At 40.3% G+C, this 17686-nt stretch overlaps 1 protein-coding gene across 9 annotated transcripts in view; it reads left to right on the top strand.

Annotated features, from left to right (window-relative positions):
- The window catches only part of IL1R2 (interleukin 1 receptor type 2), a 36893-nt gene extending 19461 nt beyond the window's left edge, over window positions 1–17432 (top strand). For all 9 annotated transcript variants that reach the window (XM_088796001.1, XM_019753787.3, XM_074332454.2 and 6 more), the window contains 8 exons: window positions 652–779; window positions 1618–1882; window positions 6800–6980; window positions 10022–10196; window positions 12293–12355; window positions 13661–13796; window positions 15253–15395; window positions 17234–17432. In XM_088796001.1, the coding sequence (XP_088652127.1) occupies window positions 652–779; window positions 1618–1882; window positions 6800–6980; window positions 10022–10196; window positions 12293–12355; window positions 13661–13796; window positions 15253–15395; window positions 17234–17415 (1273 nt within the window). In that variant the 3' untranslated portion in view covers window positions 17416–17432. The remainder of the gene's footprint in view (window positions 1–651; window positions 780–1617; window positions 1883–6799; window positions 6981–10021; window positions 10197–12292; window positions 12356–13660; window positions 13797–15252; window positions 15396–17233) is intronic.
- Window positions 17433–17686: the final 254 nt, after the last annotated feature.

The following is a 17686-nucleotide window of genomic DNA, read 5'->3' as shown; positions in this document are numbered from 1 at the left end:
AATAAGAGGTAATCCATAGGGACTGTAGGAAAAGATCTCTGATAAGCAAAATACGAAGACTGTTTGACTTCTAGTCATTCATTCACTCATTCAACAAATGGGAGTTAGGGACATAACTGTGAATAAAACAAAGTAGGACCCTAGTGCACGTGGAGCTTACATTCTAGAGAGAGGAGACATGGTTAATGGTGAATGCCACAGAGAGAAATAGAGCAGGAAAAGAAAATATGGAGTATTGGGGCAGAAAAGGGGTGCAGTTTTACATAGGAAGGTCAGAGAAGACCTCACCAAGAGTGATGTTTGAGCAAAGACCGAGGGAGGAGAGGACCCGAACAGGGGCCTTCTCTGAGGAAACCGCATCTCAGGCTGAGGAGCAAGGAATGCTCAGGCACACTTTAAGACAGAGAGAGACACTTAGGATATGGACCCCCCTAATTCAAGACAGTTTGTTAGTGCTCTGAGGATTTGATGTTAGGTGTGTTTGGTGAATATAGACATAGAGAAGCAAATCCTAAAATGTTGAGTTTTCTTGTTAAAGAATCTAGGCAAAAAGGTTTCTGTCATCAGGTGAAACCTGCATGGGACCGTATTTAAGGGATTCTCTCTTTGGGTGTCTGTGGTCCCTGGTGACCCCTCTGTCTCCTCCTCTAGGCTACAGGGTGCCAGACTTGAGATGTCCACTTCCCGTGTCCTCCAGAAGTTGTGGGGAGCAATGTTCATCGTGCACCTATTGATAGTGGGTGTTTCTCCCTTCACCACTCAGCCTGAGGAACGCACAGGTCAGAAGTGATTATTTCAGCTGGAAAGGGGTTGCCTGCAGCTTCTCTGGGGAAAAGAGGTGTTTATCTAGGGAGGTTTTGTTATCAAGAGACAAGTTGTGGTTACTGGAGGGGAAAGGGGGTGTGGGGAGGGCAACGTGGGTAAATGGGCTCAAATGTATGGTAACGGAAGGAAACTAGACTTGGGTGGTGAGCACAGTTATCAAATTATAATGTCGTACACCTGAAGTTTATGCAATGTTATTAACACATTACCTCAATCAACATAATTTAAAAAAAAGAAAGAAAATGACATACAAATACAAAATCAAAGAATTAACAAAAAGCAAGGTGTGAATGTTCATGTCTTGCTAAGTGAGAAATGCTTCCTCTGGCCCACCCCCTCTATTGCCCTGGCCTTGCTCTGGGCATCCACCAGTCCTGCCTAAGAGTGAATCAAGTAAGTGGTGTTTTGCCCTTGATAAAAGGTGCCTTTGGATTTTTAACTACAGGTCTGTCAACAAAGCTGTTTTTCTTTTTTTGTATCTGAACTTAGCTGAGATCTAAGCTGAGATCTACTTTAATGATAAGGAGTTAAGTGAGAAATGTGGCCAAAATTTTAAATCATTTTTCTTGTCACCATGTGAACCTGATTTAACTTTTCCCACAAAATATAAATCGGAATTGCTAGCAACCTGAAATTTGGCATTTGGGAGAGTTGAAACGATTGTAACAGGAAGGCGATAACGGGGTGCTCAGGGTACAGGCCACTTTGTTAGGGGCACACTTCTTCCTCAGATGTGCCCATCAAAGGGAGGTTTTGGACCCAAAGCCTGACTGTGGTGTCTCTGTCCTTCAGTGCCTGCAGGAAACTGCCGATTTCGTGGCAAATATTTCAAAACCAACATCGGGATAGAAGGGGAGCCTGTGGTCCTGCAGTGCCCCCAGATGCGATATTGGTTGGGGGCCTCTGCCAGACCCCATGTCAGCCTGACATGGCGGAAAAATGATTCTGCTGGGATGGTCCCAGGAGGAGAAGAGACAGGAGTGTGGGTCCAGGATGATGCCGTCTGGATTGTGCCAGCCTGGCAGGGGCACTCTGGCATCTACATTTGCACTGTCAGGTAAGCCCCTCTGGGACGACGGGGGTGGGGGGGCTGAGAGGGGTGGGGCTGTGGGGCGTGGGACTCCTTGAAGAATGGACTCTCACACGGTTCTTCAGTGAGGACCTGGATTTCAAAATCCATTGTGCAGGTGAGCATCCATGTTCTGTCTTCTTCACGGCTCCTGATGTGCCTCCCACCGAGAGCCTTCCCTCACATGTCCTCATGGCTCCCTCGCCCTCTTCATTTAAATCTTTGCTCAAATGTCACCTTTTTAGCCACTTTATCTAAAACAGCACTCCTGTCACTCTCTCTCTGGATGTTACTTTTCTTCATCTGACACACATATACGTGGTATGTATGGTTAATGTGTAACTACCCCATTAGAATGTAAACTCCAGGACAGGAACTCAGCTTGTTTTCACTGCTCAATCCCCATGGACACAAGAAGTAGATACAGAACACTGAATGAATTTGACACTTGGATGAGAGTTTAAGAATAAGTTCATCCAACTGCTTATTGTACATGTGAGAGCTGAGCTCACTTGTAAAGTTCTTGCATGTGGTGGGTGTGGAGCTGAGACTGGAACCCACAGCTCCTGACACAGGGTCTAGTCCCCCTCCCACTTTGTTCTGTTGCTTTTTTACAAAAATTGTGGTACCATACACATAACATAAAATTTACCACTTAAACCCTTTAAAGTGTACGATTCAGTTGTGATAAGTACATTCACAATGTTGTGTTACCATCACCACCATCAGCTCCAGAACCTTTTCATCTTCCCAACATGAATCTCTGTGCTTATCGACCATGAACTTCCCATCTCTCCTCCTCCAGCCCCTGGCAACCGCCATCGTACTTCCTGTCTCTATGAATTTGACTACTCTAAGCAACTCGTATGAGTAGAACCATACAGTATCTGTCCTTTTGTGACTGCTTATTTCACTTAGCATAATATCCTTAAGGTTCTTCCATGCCATATCATGTGTCAGAGTTTTCTTCCTTTTTAAAGCGTAATAATATTTCATTGGATATATAGACCACATTTTGCTTATCCATTTATTTATCAATGGATACTTAGGTTTCTTCTGGGTTTTCTTTGGCTGTTGTGAATAATGCTGCTATGAACATAGGTCTTCAAAAATTTGTTTGACTGCCTGCTTTCAATACTTTTAGGTATACCCAGAAATGGAATTGGTCGACCATGTAATAATTCTGTTAATTTTTTGAAGAATCATGATATTGTTTTTCACAGCAGCTACATCATTTTACATTCCCACCAGCCATGTACAAGTTTCCAAATTCTTCACATTCTCACCAACACTATTTTCTGGCTTTGTTTTTTTTTTTGGTTTTTCTTTTTTGAGTTGGGGGGGTGGTTAATAGCCACCTTAATGGGTATGAAGTGGTATATCATTGTGGTTTGGATTTTAATTTCCCTAAAGACTTGTTATATTGAGCATCTTTCCATGTGCTTTATTGGTCATTTTTGTATTTTCTTTGAAGAAATTTCTATTCAAGTCTTTTGCCCATTTTTAATTGAGTTGTTTATTTGTTTTTGAGTTATAGGCATTGTTTATATATTCTAAATATCAATCTTTTATCAGATATATGACTTGCAAATATTTTCTACCATTCCATGGGTGGCCTTTTTACTCTATTGATAATGTTCTTTAATGCACACAAATTTAAAATTTTGATGGTCAAATTTATCTAGTTTTTTCCTTGGTTGCCTGTGCTTTTGATGTAATATCCAAGAAATCACCGTTACATCTATGTCATAAAGCTTTACCCTTGTGTGTTTTTTCTGAGAATTTTTATAGTTTTAGTTCTTATGTTTAGGTCTTTGATCCATTTTGAGTTAAATTTTGGATATGGCATAAGGTCATGGTCCAACTTCATTGTTTTGAATATGGCTATCCAGTTCTCCCAAAATTGTTGTTGGAAAGACTGTCCTCTCCCTAATGAAGGTCTTGATATATCTTGCTGCTTCTTAAAGGAGAAAGTTGTAGGTCTAGTATTGGAGACCTTAAAAATTTCCTGGCTTAGTTCTTCTGAAAGGATAAGAGTTCAGTGTTGGCCTGATTTTGAAATAGTCCTGCCCTTCTCTCTTCAGCTGCTGCCTCTAACCCTTCCCAAGATTCTATTCACTCCTTACCAGGCAGCTTTAGAGTCTCTACAGATTTCATAAACTCATTTGATTTAAGGAGAAGTCATACCCACAAACATTTATTTACATTTTTTGTGTGTGCGTCTATGTGCTACTCTGTAATGAACCCTGCCCAGGAAGCAGACAAGTAATCACTTACCTCCGTATCAGGGAAATGTGGATGTCTGATTTTACAATAGCTATACATGCATAGTTTTCTTTTCCTTTCTAGTACAAAAGGTCCTATTGTTTTCTAAGGAGCACTACTAGAAAAAATAAATAGTAGAAAAAGAACAGAATTTGGAGTCAGGATGATATGGATGCAAATCTGAACCTTCTCATTTTCTATGGTCTTATCACTTGACAATTAATTCTAGGCCTCAGTTTTCTCCACTGTAAGAAGGTTCGTTGGGAGCATTCTGTGAAATCACAGTATAAGAAGCATCTAGTGTGGGGAGCACGGGAGCAGGTGGTCAATATATGCACAGAAATGTCTTTTCTTTCAAAGGCAATACTTCTTGACTACTGAAGTGATAAAATGCAAGAATAGGGGAGTGGTGAACTGAGTCATATTTGTCTTAAAGTTTGTTTCTACACTCAAGTAAAAAAATGGTACCTAATATCCTTATTTTGTTTTCTATTGTTGTAGAACAAAAGAGATGTAGAATTGAGAGGGGTTGGAAATCCAATTGTGGGTCAAGCTTTTGGAGCATGTGGGAGAGTTTACCTGACTGATCTCTAAAACGCTCTTCTACTCTAAGACTGGGGTTCTGAGAGAGTGAGAATCACCAGCACTTGCCACAATACCTTTTGGCATTTACAGTGACAGGGCGTGACACTGCTCTGTCCTTGTGACTTTTATAATCTTGTGATCTAGAACCCACATGGCCTTCCTGTCAATCCGGGTGAGGAAGGTTATGCTACGGAATCAAACAACCCCCAAATCTCAGTGGCTCCAAATAATGAAGGCTTATTTATCACACATGCAACAAGCACAGGGTGGGTGGGCAGACACTCAAGGACGCAGACTGAAGGGGCAGTCGTTATCTCAACTGTTGGTCACTGTACCAAAAGGAAACATGCTGTGGAGGGTCTCTCCCAGCTTTTAAAACTTTGGTGTGGCAGTGACACACATACAATTCATTGACTAGAGTCATATAACTGCACCCACCCATGTAACACCACCATGTGCTGAGCACTGGATCTATTTGGTGAACAGCACTAGTGAATACCACTTTTTGCTGTGGGGATACCACACTACGTGGGGAATATGAGTGGTGGTCAAGTTATTCCCCCACCCCTATTTCTTTTGGGTTTCATTTTCATGGAGTAGCTTGCTACTGGGTAATACCAGATCAATAATATGAATCTTTTTTTAACTCTTGATATGTCTGGTAAGCTTGGTTTTTGGAGATACTGCCCTAATTTAAGGGTTTTCCCAGAGTCCTATTGGGTTGACCTCTTAGTAGCTAGCTATACAGGCTTAGGAATTACTTAATTTCTGTATTGCTAATTTGCCTTATCTAAAAATAATATAATAATAACTCCTAACTCACAGTGTTGGAGAATAAGTGGAATAATGTAAGCAGAGCACCCAGCACCGACCTGGCAGGCACCTCCTCACTCTGAGGAGCTGCTGGGCTGACTACTTCCAGCTGGGCACTGTCCTTTGGCTCTGTCCTTATTTGCATCTCTTCCACTTGCAGTGAGATGATGCAGTTTTCAAGGTGACAGCTAACTTTCTGCATGCCTTTGTGCCTAAAACATTTGTTCATCTCCTTTTTTCTCTCTTTCAACCAGATATAAAATATAATATATATATTGACATATATTTGAATTGATTATTTTCACATTCAGGTAGTTAAGCTTTTATCCCTTATTTCTTTCATATATATGTTTTTCACATTTTGTTTCTTCTTCGGGTATAGCTTGTTTTCCATTTTGCCGTGAAAGTTCTTGTCCCCCCACCCCCTGTATAACACACATTCGCATCATCTTTCTTGTTGTCCTGTGTTTCTTAGGTAGCCAGGACTTAGCAAGGCACATATATTTTTATGTTTTCTACTTAAGAAAATTGTTTTAGTTAATATCCTCTGTCCTTCCCTATATTTCCTCCATGTTGCTATAAACGTTTTGCCTCTGCCCTTTCCCCAGTTATAGGGTCTTGACAGAATTGTGATATTGAGATTATAGTTAACCCAACCTAAACAACAACAACAACAACAACAACAACAACAAACTTACCAAGTTAATTTTGCTTATGTAGTATTACAAAAATCTTTTATAGATTTTTATATTAAGTTCTCAGCAGTTTTCTGAACTTAGACTTCAGTTGATAAATGATTCCACAGAGAAGTAAATGGAATTTTCTTTACATGGAGACCGTAGCTCTTAGAAAACAATTCCTTCATTTAGATATAATTCCCTGGACCAGGAAGTTGGAACATTTGCTCAAGAAGCCCCAGAATCTGGAATGATTTAGGACCACCCCTTGGAAGAGGACTTGGGGATTTCTTAGTGGCTCTTGATGGGATTGAAGTTAGACTTGTGAAGTGTCCTTTGGAAAAATGCAGAATATTTTACACTTTCTTTATAACAATTATGAAAGCATGCCTTTTTTTGTCCCCCAAAGAATCAAAGGGACCAGGGATAGAAGTATTGCAATACTAATCAAAAAAATGTAGAATGCATAATTTAATGAGATTGGGGAAATTTTTCTTAATTTCATTTAGCTTTACTTTTTTTTGCCTTGCCATTTATTATAATTTCTTTTTTCCTTTTAAATCAGAAATGCCTCTTACTGTGATGAAATGTCCATTGAGCTCAGGGTTTTTGAGAAGACAGAAGCCTCAGTGCCTTTCATCTTATACCCGCAAAGTCTCACCTTGTCAACCTCTGGGACATTAGTTTGCCCTGACCTGAGTCAATTCACCCATAACAAAACTGACATGAAGATTCAGTGGTACAAGGTACATCTTTAAAAATTGCCATTTAATTAAAATGTGTTTTTACTAACCATAGGAAAGATATAAAATACCTGTTCTGATGCTAACACATTCACTTTTATTTAAACCAATTATTTTAAGAAAGGGCCAGGATTAAAATGTTCTATTAACCCTTATGTGGCTTGGGTAAGAGTCCTCAGGATAGTGATTTGAGAAGACAGAATATGAAATGAATCCAATAAATAATAGTTATAGAGAGTAGCTTTTAATTCTGTCATTTATCTATTAAAATTGAGAAAAAATTATTTATTTAACAACTTTATACACACATTAACACAGTTTTTCAAAAGCACTTGATAACTAATCTTTGGGTTAAAGCAGTAAATAGAAACACAATTTATTCTTTTGCCTGGTTGAATAAATATTCTCATCAGGTCATGTGTGTAGACCAGATATGGGCAAACCACAGCCCAGGGCCCAATTAAGCCACTGCCTTTTTTTTTTTTTTTTTTTTTTACAGCTTGCAAGTTAAGAATAGTATTCACTTTTTGGAATGGTTAAAATTTTTTTTAAAAAAATAACACTTTATGATGTAAAATGATATAAAACTCAAATTTCAGTGACTATAAATAAAGTGTTACTGGGACACAAACACATTCATTGATTTTCCTGTTTTCACATCGCAATGGACAGAGGCCATGTGGGCTGTGGGCCTAAAATATTTACCACTGGTCCTTTATAGAAAAAGTTAGTTGATATAGACCATAAATTGATACTGGAAAGTACAGTTATTTGTTTAATCATTAAAAGAAATTAACCCTTTACTCAAGAATTAGGTCCATTTAAAAAACTTATATGGAAATAAGGAGATAAGTATATAACACTGTACTAACACATTTACTGCAGCATTGTTTATAATAAGATGTTAGAAACAAGAAAATATTCTTCTTGAGGGATTAGATAAACTAATTTTCTCTCATAGGAACAGTGGAATATCACATACCTATTTACAAAGATGAGATAATTTTATATGTATTAACAAGGAAAGAAAAATACAATATTGTTATAGTTTTTAAAAGGCTTTAAATGGTATATATTCTATTTCTAGTTTATTTAAAAATATAGTTACACGTATTTAAAAATCTGAAGGAATATACATTGAAATGCTAAAACATGTTTTGGGGACAAAGAAGGACTAAATTTCTACTTTTTTAGAAGTCTGTATTATAATATATATTTTATATATATATATATATATATATATATATATATATATATTTTTTTTTTTTTTTATTTTTTTTTTTTTTTACATTGCACTACTTTGCTACCAGCAACAGCATTAAAGGTATTTCCATTGTGTAAAAGAAAAAGAAGTGAGGAACTGCCTTTCACTTAAGAAATATGTTATTCCTTACTCTATATAAACATAACTTTTCAATGTAATCTCAATCGACATTACCTATAATTTCATCATAATTATTAAAATATATCTTTTCAGATAAAAAAGAATAGGTTAACCGATTGACTAGTATTATAACTTCAAGATACACATAGACTATTAATTTAATATTGGAAACTTTTAAATGATTTTCTGAAAGTAGAGGAACGTAGCCAGTTCCCATGAATTAGCCAGTCCAGTTACAGAACGAATTCACTCTTGGTTTAGGAAGAGTATAAAGAGGACACGTGAGAGGAGACACGAGAGAGGACACAGGCTCAGGGGGGATCAGTGTTGGTTCAAAACCCTGTTCCTTCATTTACCTGCTGTGTGGCTTTGGCCAAGTTATTTCACCTCTCGAACCTGCTTCCTGTGCAGAATGATAATTAGTCATTCGTAGTGGCTGGGATTGTTTGGGATAGTAAATGGAGGACTGAGTATGAAGCGCCTCCTGCAGGGCTTGCCATATAAATCTGGGATAAGGATATCATGGTGGTGCTTAGCAAGATTTGTTCCCTTCCTAAGAATGGTAATCATTACTGAGCATGTACTATGCACAAGTCTGTTCTAAACTGGCTGACCTGTAACCCAAGGAAGTAGGGGTCGTTAATAGCTCTATTTTGCAGATTACTAAATGTAAGGAACTCGCCCAAGGTCACACAGCTGGTAGATGGTGAAGCCAAAACCCTAACCCAGGAGGCCCCACACACCATGCCATGCAGGGCAGCCCTGGTTGCCCACGGGCTCTGGCAGAATTGTGGTGCTGGGCTCTATTTGACTTTTTTCATGTTTGACCACTCGTGTTAGGAACAATAAAATCTCCCCTTTTAATTAAATATATTATAAAGTAGTACTTTATGAACCATGTAGCAAACAAACTCTTCTGGTTATGTCTGTCTTCCCATTCAGAGTAAGAATCTGGAATGACTCAAGGTTATATTTGACTACTGAATCCTTTCAATCATCACGGTTTTGAAAGAGATGTTCCTGAGAACATTTTGTCTTCATTAGAATGTTTCCTTAAATCCCATTCAGCTTTTTCTATGTTATAGGAAGCCTTGCCCTTGAGGGTTCTATTCTTCAGAACCCGTGGTATCTTTTGCCCGTATGAAAAATATGGCCTCATTTCTCACATTCAGTTTTTTCTTACAAATTTTTCTGCATCTCTACTGACTCCCAGAATGGAAATGATTTTTAAGGTAATTACAGCAACATCGTCTCTTGTGAACATTGTTTTCAAGTCACCATGACTACATACAGTACTCTTCCCTGGGGGTCTCCTAAGTAAGGTCTGTAGGCAGCTGTTAGGCCATAAATATATCTGTATCTTAAATGGCCTACTTTGTTAAAGAAGAGAGAGTTTCTTTTTTCTCCCATTGTGCTTAAGCAAATGTGCTTTAAGCACTGTGGTTAAACAAACTGAACAATTTTGTTTTATATGTTAACAAATTCCCTCTCCTAAATAGAGAGAGTGAAAAGTATGTCCCAAGAACAACATTAGCAAAGTAAGTAACAGGGCAATTCTTGGGTTGCAAATTCAACACTGGTTGATAATACTGATGCTATTTATAGCTTTTGAGATATAAATTAGTACATAATATAATTCTGAAAAACATTTTCTCTTAAGGATTCTGTCCTTTTGGATCAAGACAACAAGAAGTTTCTAAGTGTGAAGGGAACCACTCACTTACTCATAAATAATGTGTCTGTGGAGGACGCGGGCTATTACAGCTGTGTTACGACGTTTGCCCATAAAGGCATGCGGTACAACATCAGTAGGAATATCAAACTACACACCAAGAGTAAGTGCTGGCCATGAAGGTATCCTTCCACCCTGCGTCAATAACAAGCACGCACAAGACCAATTAGGGTGCACATAGAATTCCTTGAATGTCTTTGGTATGAAAGGAAAAGAGATACAACAACTTTCTTAAAACATCAGGCTAATCAGACATGTGTATGCCACCTTGAGAGGTAGAAAGCAGGATGTTATTTTAAGGAAAGGTGAGCCCTTGGGTGGTTGATAGGGTTCCAAGTCTGAGGCTAAAACACACCATTAGAGGGAGCCAAACAATGTTTCACTTGGAAGGCTTGCACCTACCTCCCGGCCCGCCATTCAAACATGGTTGCCACAAGTTGATGTGTATGTAATTCTAGGACACTAGGATTTTATCGGATTCTTCAGTTAGAAGGCTATGCATTGGCATATCCAGTGAATATTGCCCTTTTTTTTTTTGGTCTTCCCCAAGGCGTGTCTAGTTGCTCTTGAAACCAGGATTTCAAGCAGTGAGTGCTCTTATTAGTTTAAATGATTTCTACTTGAGAATCATGTTGTGAACAGTATTGGTTAGTATTTAATATTTGTTCAATATTTACTCCTTACCTCCTACATGCTGGACATCAAGCTTGGAGCAAGTGTCATAAAAGTGGTTAAGTCCATTCCACCCTAGAGAGTAGATTTCTTTTCTTTATTTTATACACAGAATAATTACACAGTTGGAGTCTTCTAAGGGCATTTCAGGGAGCTCTGGAAATACACTAAAGTTAAATAATTGGTCTATGAGGGGGAAAAGACTAGCTTTTTTCTCACAGAGAATCCAGAGATTCAATTCTACTACAGGGAAAATGTGTCTCCCATGAACTGAAATCTCTAGATTATATTTTTTTTACTGTGTGTGACAATTCATTCACCTCAACTCCTTGTTCCCCCACAGGGGAACACTATGACTTTGAAGGGCATGCTTATCCTGTTCATGTGATACTGCACAGGAACACTAGGGGGCAGCCAACCTACATTTTAGCCTGTGTTGTGATCACACAGTAGCTCAGCAGTTCTGGAAGAGTGGTTCTGGGCCAGTAGTAGCCGCATCACCTGGATATTGGTTAGACATGCACGATCTCAGGCCCCATCCCAGACCTACTGAATTAGAAACAGGGGCCCGGGGAGGGGAGTAGTCTGTGTTTGACAAGTCCCCCAGGGGATGCTAATGAGTCCTCAAGTTTGAGACCCATGGATATATAAAGTCCTTGAGGCTTGTGTCTCCTCTCTTTGCTGCCCCAGCCTCTGAATGGCAGCCATGTGAGGGAAAGGCTGTTGGTCACAGTCGAGAAGTCCCCTGCACTTTGGGCTCTACTGTGATGCTGCCCGATGCTGACTCATGTTAGGGTTTCGGATGCTCTTAGAGGAAGAAGTGAGGGTGGAGCAAGCAGTTATGGAGACGAGCAGCCCTTTGCCCACCCCCAAGCTGTCTTTTTTGCTGCAATTAACGTGCCCAGTTTGTTCAAGCTGCTGGGAGACCTGCCTCTTGGGGAGCTGAGTTCTGAATCCTATGACATCTGCCGCTGTCTCCCTAAAGAGATACATCTTCAATTAACATTGAAGCCAACCTGGGCCACTCTATCACTCAGTGTAGGATTAACATTACAAATAAGTGGTTTCCAAGCCCCCGGGCTTCTTGTTTTATTTTATTTTAGTTTATTTTTTTGAGGTGGCTTCAGTATTCTGTGGCAGGCACTTGGCAAGGTGAGGATGGAGAGGAGGGAGATGTTTTAGGGCAACCCTATCCTGTGGACACTGTGAACATTACTGTTAAAAATTCATTCAGGAAGCCAGGGAGGGGAATGGTTAATTGTTTATCAGAGAGCAAAGAACATCTGTGAGCAGAATGTGTGCTTAACTGTGGCTTCTTCCAGTAATCTGTCTTCTGGGAAAGGCATTGGGCAAGGATGCTCGTCTTTGTGGAAAGCCTGTTTCCTTTGCTAGACAAAGGTCAACTCCCACAATGGCTGGCCATACCGTCAAGGATAACTTAGTTAATTAACCAAACAATGGACCTTGAACCTCAACTTAAAATGAAGCCTTTCCTAATTGAATCTTTTTTCCATATATCTTTCTCAGTAAAAGAAGAGGAGACAGTTCCTGTGATTATCTCCCCTCACCAGACCATATTAGCTTCTCTGGGTAAGGCTTGCAAGGACTGTAACCCACAGGGGTGGCTGGGACCCCTGTGTCTGTGACTGCACCTGCCCCTTTCTGTACAGTGTGCCTGGGTGGAGACCCTAGAACCCCAGCATGAGAGGCTGAAATAACAAATGCCAGAGAGCATTTCCCTGTGTCAAATATTGTTAGAAATGGCACTGTTTGAAGCAGGTATACTTTGCTTCATGAAAAGCCTACCTACAAAAATCTAAATGTAAAAATCTGAACATCTTTGTAGCTGTTATTTAAGTGTGGGAAAGGATTAATGGCATGATACTCTCACAGAACCAGTACCTGTACTATATTTAAAACGATTTCACCCTACCAAAACTTGGCTGACCTCAGCGTTTCCATAATACTCCATTTGTAAAATGAGGCCAACTTCTGGCCCCTCAGAAACTATTCTTGTTGCCAAAATAGCTGGTCAGCTAGTGGGGAGGTCTTATTTTCCCATTTTCCAGAAGGAAAAGCTGCCTGCGGGCTCAAGATGGATGAAGGAACGTAAAAAAAACTACACTCGGGTCAGGCTGGGGTTCAGATTCAGGCCTGTTTGTGAAGCCTGTATCCATTTGGTGTGTTTGTTTTTGTATAATGGTTTCATAGGTCTTATGCTGGCTGCAGAATCCTATTCTCTCTCTCTCTCTCTCTCTCTCTCTCTCTCTCTCTCTCTCTCTCTCTCTCTCTCTCTCTCTCTCCTGTTTGGTGTTAGACTTATGTTTTAAATTTTAATTGGAGGCCATAGCAAACTCCTCGGTGTTCCCAGCCTAGTGAAGCTGAGTTTCCCACTCTGTTTCTCTGAAGGCACCATTTGTATAAAACACAGTGGCTTTTTAAAGAGTTAATCCTACATGAACATGATCTGGGAATGGACAGTTGAGACAGCGGAAACAGAGAGCTGAGACCAGCAATGGGCAAAGAGAAAGAATCCATATGTTAATTGGATTTTGGGGGGTAAGAATTAACTGTGAAAGAAGGCAGCTGTTGAATGCAGAATGCCCTGTAGGATCTGAGGGGCCTTGGGGAAGCCATTTGCCTCTGGGTTTTCATCCACCATGATTAAGACCAGTTGAAGGAACTGGAGGTATTTGGTAAATACTGATTCTCTATGTAAATGGAATCATTTGAGGGAACCAAGTTTACTTCTAAGAAAATAATTAGTCAATGAGGGGTGTTTGAGGAGGTGGGGAAGGGTCTATTGCTCAGATTTGCTGGTGGGCGAGCGGCTGGGGTGACCCCTGTATCCAACTGGATTCTGACGTTCAGTGCACTGTGTCTTGCTGTACACAGGGTCGAGACTGACAATCCCCTGTAAGGTGTTTCTGGGAGCCGGCACAGACTCGGCCACCCTGCTGTGGTGGAAGGCCAACAACACCGACATAAAGAGCACCTACCATGAACGCCGCGTGACCGAGGGGCAGCGCCTGTAAGTGGGTGAAGATGTGTGTCAGTTTAGAAGAGTCTTCTGGGCAGAGCTGTTGTGAAACCTCCATAGGCTTTACTGCTTTTTGTAGAGACAATGTCATATCCAACCTGTTGATATGACACACGTGCCACATTCAAAATAGTTTTTCTATTCTAAACTGTTGGATTTTTAGAATTTTAAAAATTGAGTTTTGCTAAGAATTATCAATTGTTCTTGAGAACCAAGCTTTCTATGAGTTGAATTGTACTCAACAACTTGACATTGAGGTTGCATTTTCTAGCTGTTTAAGCAAACATTAATTTCTTGATTTTTTTACAGTTTTTCTTTTTAAATACTTTGGAGTTAATATATTTCCATTCCCTATGGTGCAACCTGAGTGTCAAACATTTTCACAAACCCTTAAAACAAACTTAGCCACAGTATCTGAAAGCCCCTTCTGTTTCTCAGGGAAACAGGGGCTGCCACAGTCTCTAAGGAAGGTTAATAGTAAAAGTAAGAAAGAATTCTGTTCTCATAAGCATTCATGTCTGGAAAATGTTTTCTCACTCTGAATGTAGATCAATCAGGCCTTGTAAATGGGAACCATTTGCATATGAGTAAGGGAGACTATTCAGTGTTCCAAATTATAAAGTACAGATTTTTAAAATTGTAGTTTGTGTTCTCTGAATTAGCCTGAACTTTGGCTTGCCAAATTTTTGTCTTGTTTTGAAAGACCTATCAAAAAGGGTCTTTCTGGATTCTGGATGCAACCAAGTGAAAATCACATGTGGTTAGCACAGTTGTTCACTTGCAAGTCTTTGCTGTGAAACTAACATGTCCCATATCAGCTTACTTGTACTGTACTTTTACTTAAAGGAGCCTATTTTCCCCCATAGATTAAAAAACAAAATTAGTCCTAGTGGACCCACCTCCCTGACATTTTTATTCATACTAATATGCAGTAGTGAAGCATCTTCAGAGTCCTATAACATTATAAATCACAGTTATGTTGACTAGAATCATTCTCTTTGGTCAGTATACCGCCCTCCACTCTGAACTTGAGTTTACAGAGTGAGAGTTGGCTGTGCAGATGAAAGGAGGGGACTCTGTTGAAAACTGGATTCCTGGAAACTCCTAATCTTTATTATGCAAGCAATTTGTTGATGATACAGTTAAGTTTCCCCAAAACTAGACATTTCTATTCCCACTATTGGTTCTTTGTTCATCAAGGGCCTTAAGAAATGAAATTTTCCATTGTCCAAAGTAAACTGGCTCCTGTAATTTCCTTGTAACAACTGTCCTATTACAGTGACTAACAGGCTTAGAAATTCTCCCAAATAAGTAAGACATAACAGCATGTGCTCCCTGCTTTCTGAATCTAGAAACCACTGTAAGCATAACTGGGAATGTTGGGTGTCTACGTTGTAAGACAAGCTTGCACTGCATGCATCATGTTTGTCGGTATTTCCTCACTCAGGGAATACTCAGAAAATAATGAGAACTACATTGAAATACCACTGATTTTCGACCCAGTCATAAGAGAGGATTTGAACACGGATTTTACATGTGTCGTTCGTAATACACTGGGTATTCAGATGCTACATACCACAGTCAAAGAAGGTATGTATTTCAGGGACATTAAAAGGGAAAACATGTTGACTATTCTGTGGAAACTAGACAGGACTACCAGTTCTCTGGATGATTACTTAGTAAGTCCCTTGTGTTTCCTCTTAGTGGAGCACTGAGAGCAAATCTGTCATATTTTATGATTTTTCTTTTTTTAGTAGGGTGGAGTCTGGCTTTAGAAGATTACATTTAACTAAAAATTTAAATAGCAAGCCAATTTTTGGAAAAGAGATTAAAAGTTTCTGTGATAAACTCTAAGAAACCCTGTGTCCTCGTGTGGTTCTGCCTGGATTGCAGGACCAGCTGTCCTTCATCCTCGAGGAGGGCGGGACATTCTTCATCAGAAAGTTGAGAAATCTTATCCTCCAAGAGTCAGGGACTGGGAGAACCCAGGGTTCAGGGTAGCTTTAGGGTTAAGCTCATCCATTAACAGGAAATAAAGTGCAAGACAAATCAACCCAGTGCCCATGTAAGGACATTTGAAAAAGAAGAGAAGACGAACCCACGTTATCATTTTGACCAAATTGGTTTTTTAATGTTTAAGTACTGAGCAGGAAAGGGAGACGCTGGTAATGTGGTCTGTTGGCAGCCTAAAAGGGGGACAAGCCCATGTCATCCCCACCTGGAATCTCAGCATGCCTCCTGGGCAGTCTGTAGCAAACAGATCAACGCAGATTTCTCCATGTTTGCTGGGGAGGCAGCTGTAGATGTCCCACTAATTGGAAAGCTGAGTATGTGGTTAAGTCCCTGGGCAGAGAATGGTAACATGACACAACTTTTCTCCAAAAAGAAAAGTCTGTGCGCCACCAGCATCACCCACTTGAGCCACTCATTGAAAAATACAGATTCCTGGGCTCACCTCCTATCTATGCAGTCAGATTCTCCTGGGGAAGCCAAAATCTGCCTGCAACTGAGTGGGCTCCTTTCATATTAAAGTTTGAGCTGATTCGTGACCCAAAGGAACCTGTGGATTGTGGGGTCCTGATGCTGGGAACATTTAAACATTTCTATAACATGAGCCTTGTCCCTGCATGTCCTTTGCTGAGTTGGCCATGACTGGCCATAGAGGGCACAGCTAAGAGCCTGTCACCAGGACTGAGAGATGCATTCAAACGGCTGCTCAGAAAATTTTAAGCCTTGTGGGGTTTCAAGGAGTAAGAATCCCCCAGAGATGACAGCCTGAGATGGTGTCAATTCCTGGATGCCTACACAGACTGTGATGAATAGTAGCTTAAAAATGTAGAATTCTGGCCTCATCATCGATGCATCTACAAATGCCCATTCTTGTGTTTGTTAATGTTTTATTCCTAGTCTCTTCCTATATTTTCATAACACAGAGGTGCCAAGGAGTAAAATACTACACAGTTGGGTCCAAGCAATAACCTTGACACCTATAGCTCCTTTGTCCAAAGTTTGTTTTGTTGTCCTTTGTTTCTTTATTGAATCCTCATGACATCCACGCTCACTGGACAAGGACAGATTGTACCCTGGCCCAGTCACAGTTGGCTAGTTGACACCTAAACAGACGACATCGTACTGCACACTATTCAACACGAGGAACAAAGTTAGACCCTCGACACCGACCCACCCCTCCCCCCACATGGTTTCTCTCTGATGAATTTTGGTTCCACTTTGCTTGTTTTCCTAATGCCACAGATATCATTCTCCAATGTCCTTTATCTTGGTGTCAGGGACACACTTCCTGAAAAGCAGTGCACATTTATTAGAAAAACACACCCCACTGCCTTTCTTCCCTCTCTACCTGCACTGTATTGTCCTATTTGGCCATGAGAGAATGTTGGAGCCCTGATGTGACTCTGTTCTTCCTACAGCCACCACGTTCTCCTGGGGGATTGCTCTGGCCCCCATTTCGCTGGTCCTCCTGCTTTTGGGGGGAATATGGATGCACAGACGGTATAAACACAGAACTGGAAAAGCATATGGTTTGACCGTGTTAAAGACTGGCCATCAAGATTTTGAATCCTATCCAAGTGAAATAAAGGAAATAAAATAGTTCAACTACAAACCACATCCTTTCCTATGGAAGTGTCTCTGCCTTTGTGAGGGACCCTGTTCTTTCCTTAGTTGCGAACAAAGCTGCTGTGATTATAGTGGGTTTGTAGTCAAGGACTGAAGTATTAATGTGAAGTTCGTTCTGAAACTGAGTGACAGGAGCAAATGTGGGTCAGGTGAGTAGCTCTCTGCCACTCGTGACCTACTTAAAAGAGTGAGGTACCCTTAGACCTGAGAAAGAGTCAGAAGCATCGAAGCGAGTTTTGAAATTC

Source organism: Rhinolophus sinicus, chromosome 2 (assembly GCF_057876585.1).
Source record: "Rhinolophus sinicus isolate RSI-liver-muscle chromosome 2, RSI-T2T, whole genome shotgun sequence".
In the NCBI taxonomy this organism is placed as follows: domain Eukaryota; kingdom Metazoa; phylum Chordata; class Mammalia; order Chiroptera; family Rhinolophidae; genus Rhinolophus; species Rhinolophus sinicus.
The sequence above is the reverse complement of the archived record's forward strand: the minus strand, read 5'-3'. Positions and strand labels throughout refer to the sequence as shown.